This window comes from Nyctereutes procyonoides, unplaced genomic scaffold (genome assembly GCF_905146905.1).
Source record: "Nyctereutes procyonoides isolate TBG_1078 unplaced genomic scaffold, NYPRO_anot_genome, whole genome shotgun sequence".
Taxonomy (NCBI): Eukaryota; Metazoa; Chordata; class Mammalia; order Carnivora; family Canidae; genus Nyctereutes; species Nyctereutes procyonoides.
This window is the reverse complement of record NW_026575125.1, coordinates 18053273-18066769: the sequence shown is the minus strand read 5'-3', so window position 1 is coordinate 18066769 and position 13497 is coordinate 18053273. Positions and strand designations below refer to the sequence as shown.

At 39.2% G+C, this 13497-nt stretch overlaps 1 protein-coding gene across 2 annotated transcripts in view; it reads right to left on the bottom strand.

Annotated features, from left to right (window-relative positions):
- Window positions 1-209: 209 nt before the first annotated feature.
- The window catches only part of PHEX (phosphate regulating endopeptidase X-linked), a 201981-nt gene continuing 188693 nt past the window's right edge, over window positions 210-13497 (bottom strand). Inside the window, exons 19-22 of one of the 2 annotated variants that reach the window (XM_055338552.1) lie at window positions 8375-8440; window positions 7271-7375; window positions 3017-3093; window positions 210-477 (exon numbers count right to left, since the gene is read on the bottom strand). In XM_055338552.1, coding sequence (XP_055194527.1) covers window positions 375-477; window positions 3017-3093; window positions 7271-7375; window positions 8375-8440 — 351 coding nt within the window. In that variant the 3' untranslated portion in view covers window positions 210-374. The remainder of the gene's footprint in view (window positions 478-3016; window positions 3094-7270; window positions 7376-8374; window positions 8441-13497) is intronic. The other variant, XM_055338553.1, reaches the window with a different exon arrangement.

Sequence of the window (13497 nt, the reverse complement as noted above, 5' to 3'; positions counted from 1 at the left end):
GGATACATTCTACTTAGGGCCCTTGCAAAGCTGTGGCTTAAAATGGTCTGTACCACTTCACTGTCTACACACTAAAAATGGACAAGAGAAACAATTAAGCAGATAATGTTCCAACAAAAGTAGCCTAGGGATTTATTTTTGTTGGTTTGGTTTTGTAAAGAAACATACTTGCTTGGTTCACTTCTTATATTCCATTTCTTAAGCCCTACCATTTGAATATATTGTTTAAATCCAACCAACACCCAAATAATGGAAGATGCACTGAAAACAGGAGTCCTCGGGGGAATAGAGGCTGAAGGTAGTGGTGATGAGGGCTCAGTGTGGCCTCTACTGGCACCGTACGGCTCTCTGGAGGGCATAAACCAGCGGTCCGGCTACCAGAGTCGGCAGGAGTCCATGCCTCTGTTCATCGTGGAATTAGATGGACAGTTAAAGGCTTTCTGGAATTCTTCAAAGTTGCTAACTGCACCATTGACCCTGAAAAAGATAGGTCACAGCCCATGTCATTTAATTCTTCTATATCAACAGGTTCTGGATAAAACTGTAGCAGCCTATTGCTCACAGGGATGTTGCATTCATTTCATCTGTTTATAGGAGAGACAACTGAAGCCCAAAATGGAGAAGTAAATTTCCAAAGAAATTCACAGAGCTGAGATTAGAACCAGCCCTTCCTGAATGCCTGGCATTTGCTCTTATTAATCTTCCCTACACCCTCAAATTCCTATATACAGTAGGATTTACAATTCTTATAAGTCATGTATATGATTGCATAGTCTTGTAAATTTACAGATTCCTATAAAATGTAGGATTAACCAATACTTAGGCTTTTTCATTTTTTTTACTTTTTATGGAAGGTATGACTGATATAAAGTGCACACACTTGAAATGCAAGGCTCATCAATTTCGTTCATGTGTATATATCCATGTTACCACCACCCAGATCAAGACATGGGATATTTCCAGCACCTAGAAGGCTCCACTGTGTGCCCTACGAGTAGGACCTCCAAGGATAACTACTAGTCTGACCTCCATTGCCAGAGATTAGTTTTGCCTGTTTTTGAACTTCATATGAATGGAATCACACAGTATGCATACTCTGTTGTTCCTGGCTTCTTTCACTCAATATTTTATGTTTGTAAGATTCATGCATGCTATTGCTATCTTTATCTTTCAAGACCTCAATCGGTCTATAAAAACACTTTTGCTTAATTCCTATTATGTTTAAAGGTTCACATTTACCTAGAATTTGGTCCACGCAACAAACTGATGAATGGTGTGTACTCGTTATTGATGAGTAATGCTTTACTGCAGTTAGTTCTAAATCCTGGTGTTCTTGCAAGTTCCCTGACTGCAGTAAAGACTGTGGGTTCCTACTCAGCACTTTAATTGGCAGTGGTATTTCCATTGTGTGATTCCTACTGTACTCAAAATCTATAGTTACTGCAGACATCACTAACAAGCCAGCAAAAACTGCCCCCCTCATCTATTTCTTATTCAACTGCATGTTCAAAGGTTTGACTAGAGACTCAGCATTCTTAGTTACTATTTCTTCCCTAATGACTTTGTCACCCATGGGCATTTGAAGGAATACACTGGCCTGTATTCAAACCTCTTGGGTTTTAGCTGGGATGTATGAGTAGGAATGCATATTTCATAGCGTGATTCACCCTGGGCAAATGTTAAAGAGAATTTAGCTGATAATTAGTTAAGTACATTCTGCAAATTATCAGCTAAAATCCAACATTCCAGGCAACTAGTCAGTAAAAGGAAATTAGTTTCTAAAATCTTATCTGTTATGTAATTAATCTACTGTGTGGTTTCATCTGCACCAGTCACTGGTGGGAGCATATCTGGGTCCATTAGAGACTGTCAGCACTTTTTTGACAGTTTAGCCCAGTGGGGGAGAATTTTCTAACACAGTGATTAGGTTTTTATGCTATTGGGTAATTTAGAGCCAGTATCTGAAGCATTTCTAAAGCAAGGTTTTAGGAATAAGATTTTTAAATATAGGAGAAATTTTAGATGATTTTCCTGCACTGTGCTGATGGATTCAATAAACATAAAGCTATCCAGATATAACATGTTCTAAGCAAAGAATCAATCAATAAAAATTATTACAGTTCTTGTATTTCCCATTATAATTCTCTCTGACCCCAACTGTAAAAAATCTCCCTCAAACTGTGCTAGGAACCTAGCACTGGGTAAGTATACTAACCTTAATTTTATTTTTACTTATTATTTTGTACATTCTGACAATTACATAAGATTGTAATTCATAATCCTTTTCCCTTCACATGAAGTAACTGTTGCAAAAAATGATTCAAACTAAAGGCTAAAACACAGTTTTGACTTCAGATACGAATTCTAATAGCTAAATATCACCATACATCCTCTTTTGTGTTCAGAGCTATTCAGAAAGCAGTACTCATTCATGTCTGCCAGTTGGCTGCATGAAAGAACAAGAGGCATTAAATAGGGTATTCTATACCACAAAATAAACCAGAGCTCTATGTTTTAAGGCACAGTATGTGAGCTCTCATAGCTCTCATCCTTGTCTAAGGAAAGAGACATTTTTGGCCTCCACACTAAAAGTAGGTGGTTGGATAAATCAAATATTTCAGTTTACTGAGCACCCATGGACTGGTGCCTTTCAAAAACTGGAAGATAATAAATGTGAATTAATACTAAAGCTATCATTTGGATTCTAAACTACCTTTGGAGTCTTATACTATCTCATGGATCCCTTGAGATAACACTGGACTAGAGGTATGCATGAATGTCTACTGCAGAAATTTTTTTGAGAGAATTCTGACTAAACTAGCTTCCTACTAATGAAAGAAAAGATGCTCTGTTTCTGTTTGGCCAGATACTTCTGTCTGCAAAATGGAGATATCGCTGTTCACAATACAGGCTTTTGTTCAGATCTCCTATCTAGTATAGCACTGGGAATGGCTGAGTCGGGGAGGAGGTGGGAGATGCACAGGTAAAAATTAGGGTCACCATTCTGCCCATTTACCTAAACTGCGGGGGGCTGTGAGCACCAATTTGGACTTGTTCTCGGGCAGCTTCTGGTCTGTAGGAATTGCACCTCACCTAGAAGAGAAAAGCATCCCAATAATTATGTTTCCTTTTCAATTACACACTTTCTACCACTTTAACTGCTGCAAATTATATCGAAGAGTAATTTTAGACTCAGTGGATGACAAACAGTTTTGGTAGATCAGATAAAACCTTCATCAGTAGCAACATCTATTATTCTAATCCCCAGGGTAGAAGGTTTTATTGTTGTGCATAATTCCACAATTTGAGTAAATTAGGAAGGTTTCCAGGCAAATTTCTTTAATCTAGAGAATAGTGTATATGCCCAGGAATCAGACAATGTATTAACCCAAATAATATAATGCTTGGAATATATTGCCCTTATCAAAGTCAATCATACTCGCTCGAACAGGAAAAACCGAATTGAGGATAGTCATGGGAAGTTAGTATTCTGCAACCTAAGTGCCTTGTTTGCCTCACCCTAAGAAGTGATAGATGGCACATTGTTGTGGAAGTTTTAAAAAACCTAGCAGAAGATTCAAGTGTCTTAAGAACAATCTAAGATGCCACAGGAAGGTCCACTGGACATTTCCTTATCTCACTTTCCTCCTCTGATGGTGAACATGTAAACAACACATGCTGAGATAAAGGCTCCAGCACCCAAGTCCTTGAGAAATAACCATGAGTGGAGCTCCACCGTCAACTGGCCAGACAGGGAGCAGAACCACAAAAGAAACTGTCCATGTATTGTTTGTTCCTGCCCTGGAACTGACTTAATCCTGACTTAAAATGTGTCTGGAAACATGACATAGTCTTGAAATGCGAAAAGAACTAGGAGACACGAGATGATGGGGGGAATTCCAAGTGCAGGAGAACATGGAAGGAAAGACCTATCTGAGGGCAGCCCGGGTGGCTCAGTGGTTTAGTGCCGCCTTCAGCCCGGGGTATGATCCTGGAGTCCCGGGATCAAGTCCCACGTCAAGCTCCCTGCATGGGGCCTGCTTCTCCCTCTGCCTGTGTCTCTGCCTCTCTCTCTCTCTCTCTCTCTCTCTCTCTCTCTCTCATAAATAAATAAAATCTTTTAAAAAACAAACAAAGACCTATCTGAGAGAGAAGAAAAAGCAAGGCATTTGGTGTGGCTGGACTGGGGGTGCGTAATGGGCAGCAATGGCAGACCAGCGGGGAGAGAGGATGGTGCCAGAGTTCTGAAGCCTTGAGCAACAAGCTAAAAAACTTAAACTATATTTAAACATGCTGTTTGAGCAAGAAAATGATAAAATCCTGTTTTTAAAAGAATCATCTGGCAGGGGTGCATAGAGGAAATAAGAGGCTAGTTTGAAGAGTATTTATGGGGCCTCAGGAAGGTTCTCAATGAGTGGCCACTAAATAGATATAAACAGGAATGGAGAGAAGTAGGATAAGGAGAATATCTGAGGGAAAAAATTAACAGGTCATGGAAACTATGGGGACATACAAAGCAGAAAAGGTGATATAACGCTACTGCTTTTGATGAATATAAACCATCGAAGTGGGACTGTGAAGATGCTTTTGTAATGTGATTCCTTCATTTCCTCAGAAGCTAGCCAAGATGAAGTTGTTTCTGGCATTTGTTATTACCTCGTTTTTTCTTGTGTTATTTCTTCTTATATTCCTACATGATTATAAAGTATTGTTATAGTACTGTCTTTGCTTCATAAATCATTTAAGAGACTTCTGAAAACACACTCTGGTTATGACTATTTTCTTAGTATCTTCTCAGGAGGGAAAATAACTTTACTCCCTATAAGCAGACTTATTCCAATGAGCAAAAGACTGAAAATCCCCTTCTTCTGTCTGTAGGAAAACCTTCAAGATAAATTTCTCATTAGTAACATAAAATAGATTTCCATTTTTTCCCAAATCTCTTTGTTTTAAAATAAATCAAATATGCTTAGGAATTTTATTTGAAGACATTTCAAAAATTATGAAGGTAATGTTGCTACCAGTTAGTCTACTTTACTAAAGTACAAAAAGATATTGTGGACTAGGATATAACTAAGATGAGCTTTGATTAAGTAAAAAACAACGGACATTGTACTTTGTCCTCTAAATCAAGGGTCAGCAAACTTTTTCTGTCAAAGGGCACACATTAAGTATTTTAGGCTTTGCAGATCAGAAGGTCTCTGTGTCAACTACTCAATTCTGCCCGTAGCACAAAACTGGCCACCTGTAACACAAAGGAAAGAGCATGGCTTTTTTCCAATAAAATAGTTTTTTACAAAAATGGACAGCAGACCATATTTGGCCCATGGGTTTGCCAACCCCTGCTCTAGAAAATTCTAACTATATTATGTTTGTTTGAGTTATCTGGCCCGGTACTGACCATCTCCCCCCAAAAGTCTCCTTAACTGAAACTGTTCCTTAGTCTTATCCTTTTGAAGCAGTTCATCTAAAAATGTCAAGTGTCTTCAGTATACGCAGCCTCTCTGCTGGATGCTATGGAGATACATAAGAAATATAAGGATCCAGAAGATGAGCTATGGAGATAAGAGTCCTCAACATTTTTAGAATAATCAAGGACTCAACTGCATAGTAATGAAGAGAAGTGAAAAGGAGTTGGAGATTCAAAAAAGAGAGAGAAATAAAGAACCTGAGTCCTTGGGGAAGTTTGTGGAAAATGTGGAGGAGGGGGAAACTTGAGATTGTGCCTGAAAGACAAAGATAGGATTAAATAATCTGAGGGGGAGGAGTATGAAGGAGGTCACATTATATAAGGAAAATCAAAAGCAAAGCCCCAGGATAGTAATAGGCATAACACTGCAGGATGGACGTGAGGACACCTGCCTGGCTAAGGGTGAGTCTGGTAGAACTGCAGCAACTCAGAGCTGGTTGCATAGACTCGGATAAGACTGGACGGAACTATGAGAGCCAGCTGCGCATGTTTGGCCTCAATGTGGTAGGCACTTGGGAGTCACTGCAGTTCCCTCAGCAGGTCAGTTATGAAATAAGAGTGGTATTTCAGGGGCATGTAAGACAGTGGTGGAAAGATGCCAAAGTCGGAAAAATATGCCCTCAGGCTGTTGGGATAATCCAGAGTAGAAGAGATTTAAGAGCTAGTCTACAGACAATTAAGGGAATGAGGAAGAAGAGAAGATGAATCTAAAGAGAGGTTAAAAGGATGAAACACCTAGGTTTGGGAACCCATGTAATAAAAATAAGGATAAACAAATGAAGTAAGACAAAAGAATCTAGATTTTCTAACCAGGAAGACCCAAAGACCAGGGATGTGTTGACAGCAAAGGGAAAACTAAAAAAGAAGGTCATTTTGGTGACTCCAGTTTCACTGATGTCATGTTGATAAATCATTGATTTAGTGTTGTCATGTCAGCTTTAAAAAAGAAAAGATCTCAGAAAGGTGAGAATCCTTTAGCCAGACTCAACCAAAGATATGGGAAGGAATCAGCTTATCGAGGAGCCAATGCAAAGACTGAGCAAAGGAAGGTTGTGCTGCTAACAACCATGGTCTTATAGATACACCTTTGCCTGCTATGAAGCCATGCATTAGAACCTTCTTTGAACCATCCCTGGCTGCTTTGAAAATGAGGCCTTCACATTGGTGACATAAGCCAGTGCAATAACCAATAGCAACAAAGAATTAGCACTTGCCTCATTAGCCAGAGACTTGAGCTCAGAATTATATCTTTTTGAGTATACATCTTCTTTCAATTTCTGCTCAGAAAACCCATTAAACTCACAAAAGGGTGATATAATTCTCCTTGCTTTTGTTGTTGTTTTCATCTTTCACAGTCTTCACATACTCATTTGGCCATGAAAAACACAGCCTTGAGGGCCCCCCCCCACCAGGTTGAAAGTGGTGGGATATAGTCAGCCAATGGGGTAAAATAAAGGTGAAAAACAGCAAAAGGCAAGGCCATGACAGCCAAAGAACAAATTGCTAGAAATGGTTCTAAAGTGTAGTACATACTTTAAGAAGTCAGCGTAAATTAAAGAAATATCAAGTGCGTTATGGTAGGGCTCGTAACCCACTTGATAAACAACATCAATAAACAATTAATTAATTATGTTCCATAGAACATTAAGAAGGTGAAAAGTATCTTCAAGATAAGCAGCAAGATAAAATTTTAGCTACAATCAAAGTTATACTACTAACCTTCTGTTCTAAACCTTTGACCATGGGAGCAAGCCAAAGTCCCACATTTCATCTCTAATGTCCCTTCACTGGTTTACTCACGTGAGCATAACTCAGGAAGAAGAGCTGGTTGTTGTTAAAGATGATGCCTGGTAGGAGAGGCTCCTCAACTCCCTGCCTCTTGTCATTTATCCATTTCCGGTAAGCCTGGTGAGAGAAGCAGAAGGGATGATCCTCTGCAATGATCATTTTCCTCTTTTTCTCACCCAGAGCAGAGATCCTAAATGCATCCTCCACCATGTACAAAATGCATCCTGTCACGTTTTCCTTTAAGAAAACCAACCCCTGGAAATGCAAATCAATGTTGTGTTGCTTAACAGTGAGGCAGGTTCACCTGCAAAAAGATTTTTACACTCAATAGATACAAAAGCAGCTGGGCCAAATCACACGTTAAACTACCCCCCCCCCAAAAAAAGCTGTTTGTTCTCTAACACAATAGCAAGAACTATGGAAATAAATTTTGGGGTCACTATATTGGGGCCAATTTTTTATTTTTCCAAATAAAATGGAGAACTATCATCTTCAATCACCATCATTTTATGAAATGTGTGTTAACCAGAATACAGAAGGAGGTAACCTCAGAACAAGAGCCCGTCTTTTCATTAAATGCATTTACCTTTATGAAAATCTGTCCACATCATCCTCATTTCTTGTTTAACCAAGGACCAGAGGATGATGAAAACTTTACTATGGACTCTTACCTGGCCCGCTATATGAGAACCACCTGCCTCTGGCCATAATTGAGAAGTTTGGTATTTTAAGAGAAAATTGCAAGGGCTATCGAGACAGAGTACTCCAGGAAAACTCATATGAATGTAGCCCCAAGGAGATTTCTGTAGCATGCTTTGATATTACTGTGAATGCATCTGCTGGAAACTATCCTTTAAATACATGATTCTTAACAACAAATATTATTCTTTAAGGTGACTTTATACCCCAAAAAAAGAAAAAAGAAAAAAATGCAGCTCTATTCATATAATACAGTATGACAGAGTCAATGTGGAAATATAATTCTATTTACAGAAATTCACAGAATTGACAGAAATCTAACTCCTCAAGAATATGTCTGCAGTGTAAATTGAGGTGCACCCACATGGCATTCTATAGTTTAATTTTAAAAATCACAGCAAATGCTGCAGTGCGTACCCTAAAAGCTTCCCGCAGACCTCCATTATCAGCAATATTTTCTCCCAGGGTCCGCTTCCCCTTCACCTAACAAGAAGAAAAAGAAAGAGTGTTTTTCAGCCAACTATCATTCAGCAAGAGACATAAATATGATAGCAAGAAAAAGTGCCATATTTTAAAGAGAAAATTACATTCAATAAATCACAGGTAGTCATAATATATTGTGAGATGGCAAACGAACTCCAGCAAGGTGCTCCTGAATATAATAATTTCTATTTTATTATGCTACGCATTTCTTTCTCACCCACCTCTGTATTCTCACCAATTTAGCCAGCTCCAATAAAATGTTAACAATATTCTGAGTGACGCTGGTTTAATGGAGAAAAAGTAGAAATGTCAATACACAGATTACTTTCTCTGATTAATTCATATAATTTGAGTATTCTTTTCAGTGTGCTTGTATTTCCAAATATTTAACATCCACACAGGAACAAAACTTCACCAACCATCACCATTTTACCTTCAGCAACTTCCATAAAAAATTAAAAGGAGGATAGTTCTCATGGGAGACAAAAATCAGACAGAAGTAGCACAGGCCACAAGGTCAAGGTCTGCAACGTGTAGGATAACCAGCCAAGCATGGTGAAGAAATTCCTCTAAACACCTAAAGATTGTTTCTGAAATCCCTAAATAGGCTGGGACAAAAAATACTCCAAACCAATATAGCCCACAAGCCAGAATCAACCTGCTACTTGTTTTAATACAGGCTATAGAGTGAAACTGGACTTTACACTTCTCAATGGCTAGGGCGGGGGGATCAAAAGAAGGGAAATATTTTGTGGTATATGGAAATCACACAAAATTCAAATTCGGTGTCCATAATTCAAGTTTGAGGGCAATACAGCCATGCCCGTTCATGTACATATTGTCTGGGCTGCTCTCTTGCTACAGCAGCAGAGCTGAGGAGTTGCCACAAAGACCTATGGCCCACAAAACCGAAACTCCCTACAGTCTGGCCCTCTGAAGACAAAGTTTGTCAATCCCTACATAAGAGGCAGAATAATGCCCACCCCTCAAACCCATCAAAGATATCCTAAATTCCTAGATGCCCTAAATTCCTGGAGCCCATGGAAATGTTATCTTATGTGGCAAAAGGAATTCTTAAAATATGATTAAGTAAAGGACCCGGAGACTTTAGCCTGCCTTATCTAGGTGGGTCCAATGTAACTAGAAAGGTCCACGTAAATAGAGGAAAAGGAGGTCAGGAGAGGGTGTCAGAGTGATGCAATGTGAGCTGTGACCAGCCATTGCTGGCTCTGAAGAAAGAAGGGGCCATGAGCCAAGGCATGTGGCCAGCCTCTAAAAGCTAGGGATAGCAACAAAATAGATTCTCCCCTAGAGCAGCTAGTAAAAAAAAGCAGCTCTGCTTACACCTTGACTTTAGCCCATTGAGACCTGAGTGCGAAACACAGAACTGTATAAATTAGTGTTTGTGGGACACCTGGGTAGCTCAGTGGTTGAACGTCTGTCTTTGGCTCAGGTCATGATCCTGGGGTCCTGAGATTGAGTCCCATGCCAGGTTCCCCGCAGGGAGCCCCCTCTCTCTCTGTCTCTCTTCTCTCTCTCTCATGAATAAATAAATAAAATCTTTTTTAAAAAACAGTGTTTGTGTCCTTTCAAGTCATTAATTTTGTGGTGATTTGTGATAGCAGCAACATGAAATCTATACACTCTGCTCTAAACTTTAAATCCATGGATCCTACCTACCCACTCTTGACTTTTAAACTAACCCAAGTATCAAGTAATACCACAAGTAATATCACCCAGGTATCAAGTAATACCAATGGATAAAAACAAAGTGATTGCAAAAAACATTTCTTTCTGCAATCACCCAGAATGCTTCCATCCCCCAAAGTTCCCACTCCTGCTTTCACATACATTCTTTCTTTAATGACAATCCCACAAGGTAAGTGCTGTTACCACCACCCTTGCCTAACAAAGTGGGAAAGAAAAATTCAGAGAGTGGAACCGATGTTGTCAGTATTGCACCAGAAACCTTTTTTCCACCAACACTGAGCACCTATTACTATGACTGCTATGAGCTCAAAAGATTAAGCTTAGCTTAGGGGAGCTGCATCACCAAAGATTCCTGGGAGGTGATCCCCTACCTACCTCTCAGCAACTGACCAATGTGCACTTAGAACTGTCTAGCCTCTTACCACAATTTCTGTAGTGCGATTCAGGCTCCAGAATCTTCTATGGGATCAGGCTGAGGCTAAACTCCTGAAACCAGCATGTTTTCCTCATCCTCTTATAGGTTTCTCCTGAAACTGCTTCTTAAATAAGTCACCTAAGAAACCCCTTCTTGGGTTTTGCTTCCAGTGAACCTTCCCTAAGAGTGATTAAATGAAGCACCCACATTTCACAGGGATTCAAACCCAAGCAGTTTGTCTCCAGAGTCTGGTAATATGCTACCTCCTCAAGTCAAGACTGCTCTTGACTCCTGTGCTTCTATTTATATCCACTCACACTCGAATTTAATCTCCTTCCTGGTTCCTCTAAGCTTTATCAAAATTGGAGGTTTGGAGAATAGCCTCGCCCCTTTGGGCCCTCCCACTCTAGAGCACCTCAGTAGACCATATGGCCATAGGTTTGCCTCTCAAGACTCAGGAGCTGCTAACAGTCTGCTGTGGCACACTACTGGAGCTCTCTCCAGTTCACTGCAAAGGATTCAGGCACAGAGGACCAGCATCCCCAAACAGAGCCAGAAAATAAAGCACAGTCCTTTATACCCACAAAGGAAGCCACTCTCTTTCCTCTGGGAACGAGACTAAAGCTGTTTTCTGACAGTTGATTGGATTGATGCCAACACAGGCATCCCCTTTCTATCATCCTTGTGACAAAGCACACATTTGCTGGAAGTTAGTTTCGGTATCTGACATTTTAGCTCAAATGGATGCTGTAGAACAGTCTTCCCACCAACACACCATCTAGGAGTAAAATGAACTTAAAATAAGAGAATTACAGCATGATATGGGGGGAAGAATATAGATCTTGGAGTCACACCAATCTAAATTCTAATCTAGACTCTACTATGGGTTTTATCTCTTTGAGCCTCAGTTTTCTTATACATAAATGGGCCAGCAATATGTACACCTTCGAGAACCAGTATGAGGATTATATTTGTTTCAGATAACTGAGAAGTCTACCGCCCAAGTCTGCATATAACAATCATCAGGAAATATGCATTCCCTTCATCCAAGAAAACTGTTCTAATAGTGTTTTTTTGTTTGGTTTGTTTTTTTCCAGCCCCAAAGTCTTTGGCTTTGTTTTTCCCTAGGATGGGGTGCCTTCGAGTATACCACAAAGTAGTAATAATATTAGCTATAATGCATTGCATGTCAGACATTATGATGCTGGTCCTGTATCCAATTTCAGTCATTTAATTCTTGCAACAAATGACTGAGTTCAGAAAGAGTGACCTATTTCACAGATGAAGACTCGGAGATTCAGGAATGTTAAGCAACTGTCCCAAATTCACAAAACTTGTAATTGGTTGAATCAAGATTTGAACCTCTGACTCTAGAACCCCGCCTCTATGCTTTTCTTGAAGCAAAATATATTCAAGATGGATTTTCACAATTTGATAGTCTTTGAATTGAAAACAGATAAGCAGAAGCACCTATTTCAGGTCTTCTCATGACATAGCTGTAGATCTTTTAAAAATATATGGGTAGAGACATGGCTTTCCAGAACAGTGATGAAAGAGCTAGAGATACTATTCAAGGATACAGCCTCTGGTTTCTCTGCCTGTACAAGGAGTGGTGTTCCTGGTGTTCAATATGGTTGAAGAACCAGGAAGACCGTCAGTTCTATGTGGTCTCTTGCTTCTGTTACATGCTGTCCCCTTGACTACACAAATTAGGAGCATAGTGTGTGACTGTGTATTTTAGAGTAAAGGCTTCCTGCAGATCCATATCCTACCAACAATTCTTCATTATTGGTCTCTTATTGTCAGATTCAACAAGAGAAATCTACTTCTATTTTTAAGATTTTATTCATTCATTCATTCATTCATTCGAGACATAGAGAGAGAGGCAGAGATATAGGCAGAGGGAGAAGGAGACTCCCTGTGGGGAGCCTGATGTGGGACTCCATCCCAGGACCCCAGGATCACGACCTGAGCGAAAGGCAGAGCTCAACTAGTGAGCCACCCAGTTCCTAAGACATCTATTTCTTGTAATTACGAAAGTAGGGGCAGCAAATGCAATTAAAAAAAACTACAAGAAAATATTAATAGTAGGGAGAGGGCATGAAAACCTGATCAAACCAACAAAATAAGGAAAACAAAAAAGAAGTAAAAATAATTTGCAGGAAATAAAACATATAGTGAAAACTATACAATTGTATTGGAAAACTTAAAATGAGCCAAACAGATAAAAAGACATACCATGTTCTTGAACAAGAAGATTATATCATAAAAATGTCAATTCCATACACTGAATATTATTTACCTTAGAATCCCAATGGGATTTTCTTTGGGGGACAGGGTGAGAATAGGTAATATGATCTTGGAGCATATACAGAAGTATATTTGCCTGAGAATGGCCAAGCACATAAAGGAAGAAAAGTGAGGGAAAGCTTGTATTGACAGATACCAGAACAATCAATATATCCATGGTAATGAGACCTTGGTGTAGAAACCAACAAACACCAGCAGAATAGAATACACAATCTAAAAATTGATGTCAATATAGAGATTTCTAAAATTTAACATTCAATTCAGTGAGAAAAAAAATGTCTTTTAGTAATGATATTGGATCAATTGGCTATCCTTTTGGAAGAAAAGTGAACTCTCACATTAAACCCCATAAAAAATGTTTTACATGCAGGAAGATTTAAATGTAAAATAACAACAAAAACCTTTCCAGAAGGGCCAAGAGGGTATATATATGATATAGAATGGAAATGCAGAAACTATTTTTTAAGAGAAATAGGTATCTTTGGCTCTATAGAAATGTTTACTTTTCGTATGTCAAAAGATGCCATACATAAAGTCCAATGGATGCATAATATATCTGGGAGAAAACACTGTAATGTGAAGGACAAAATTTTAACATCTGTAATATTTTTTAAAGTTCTCA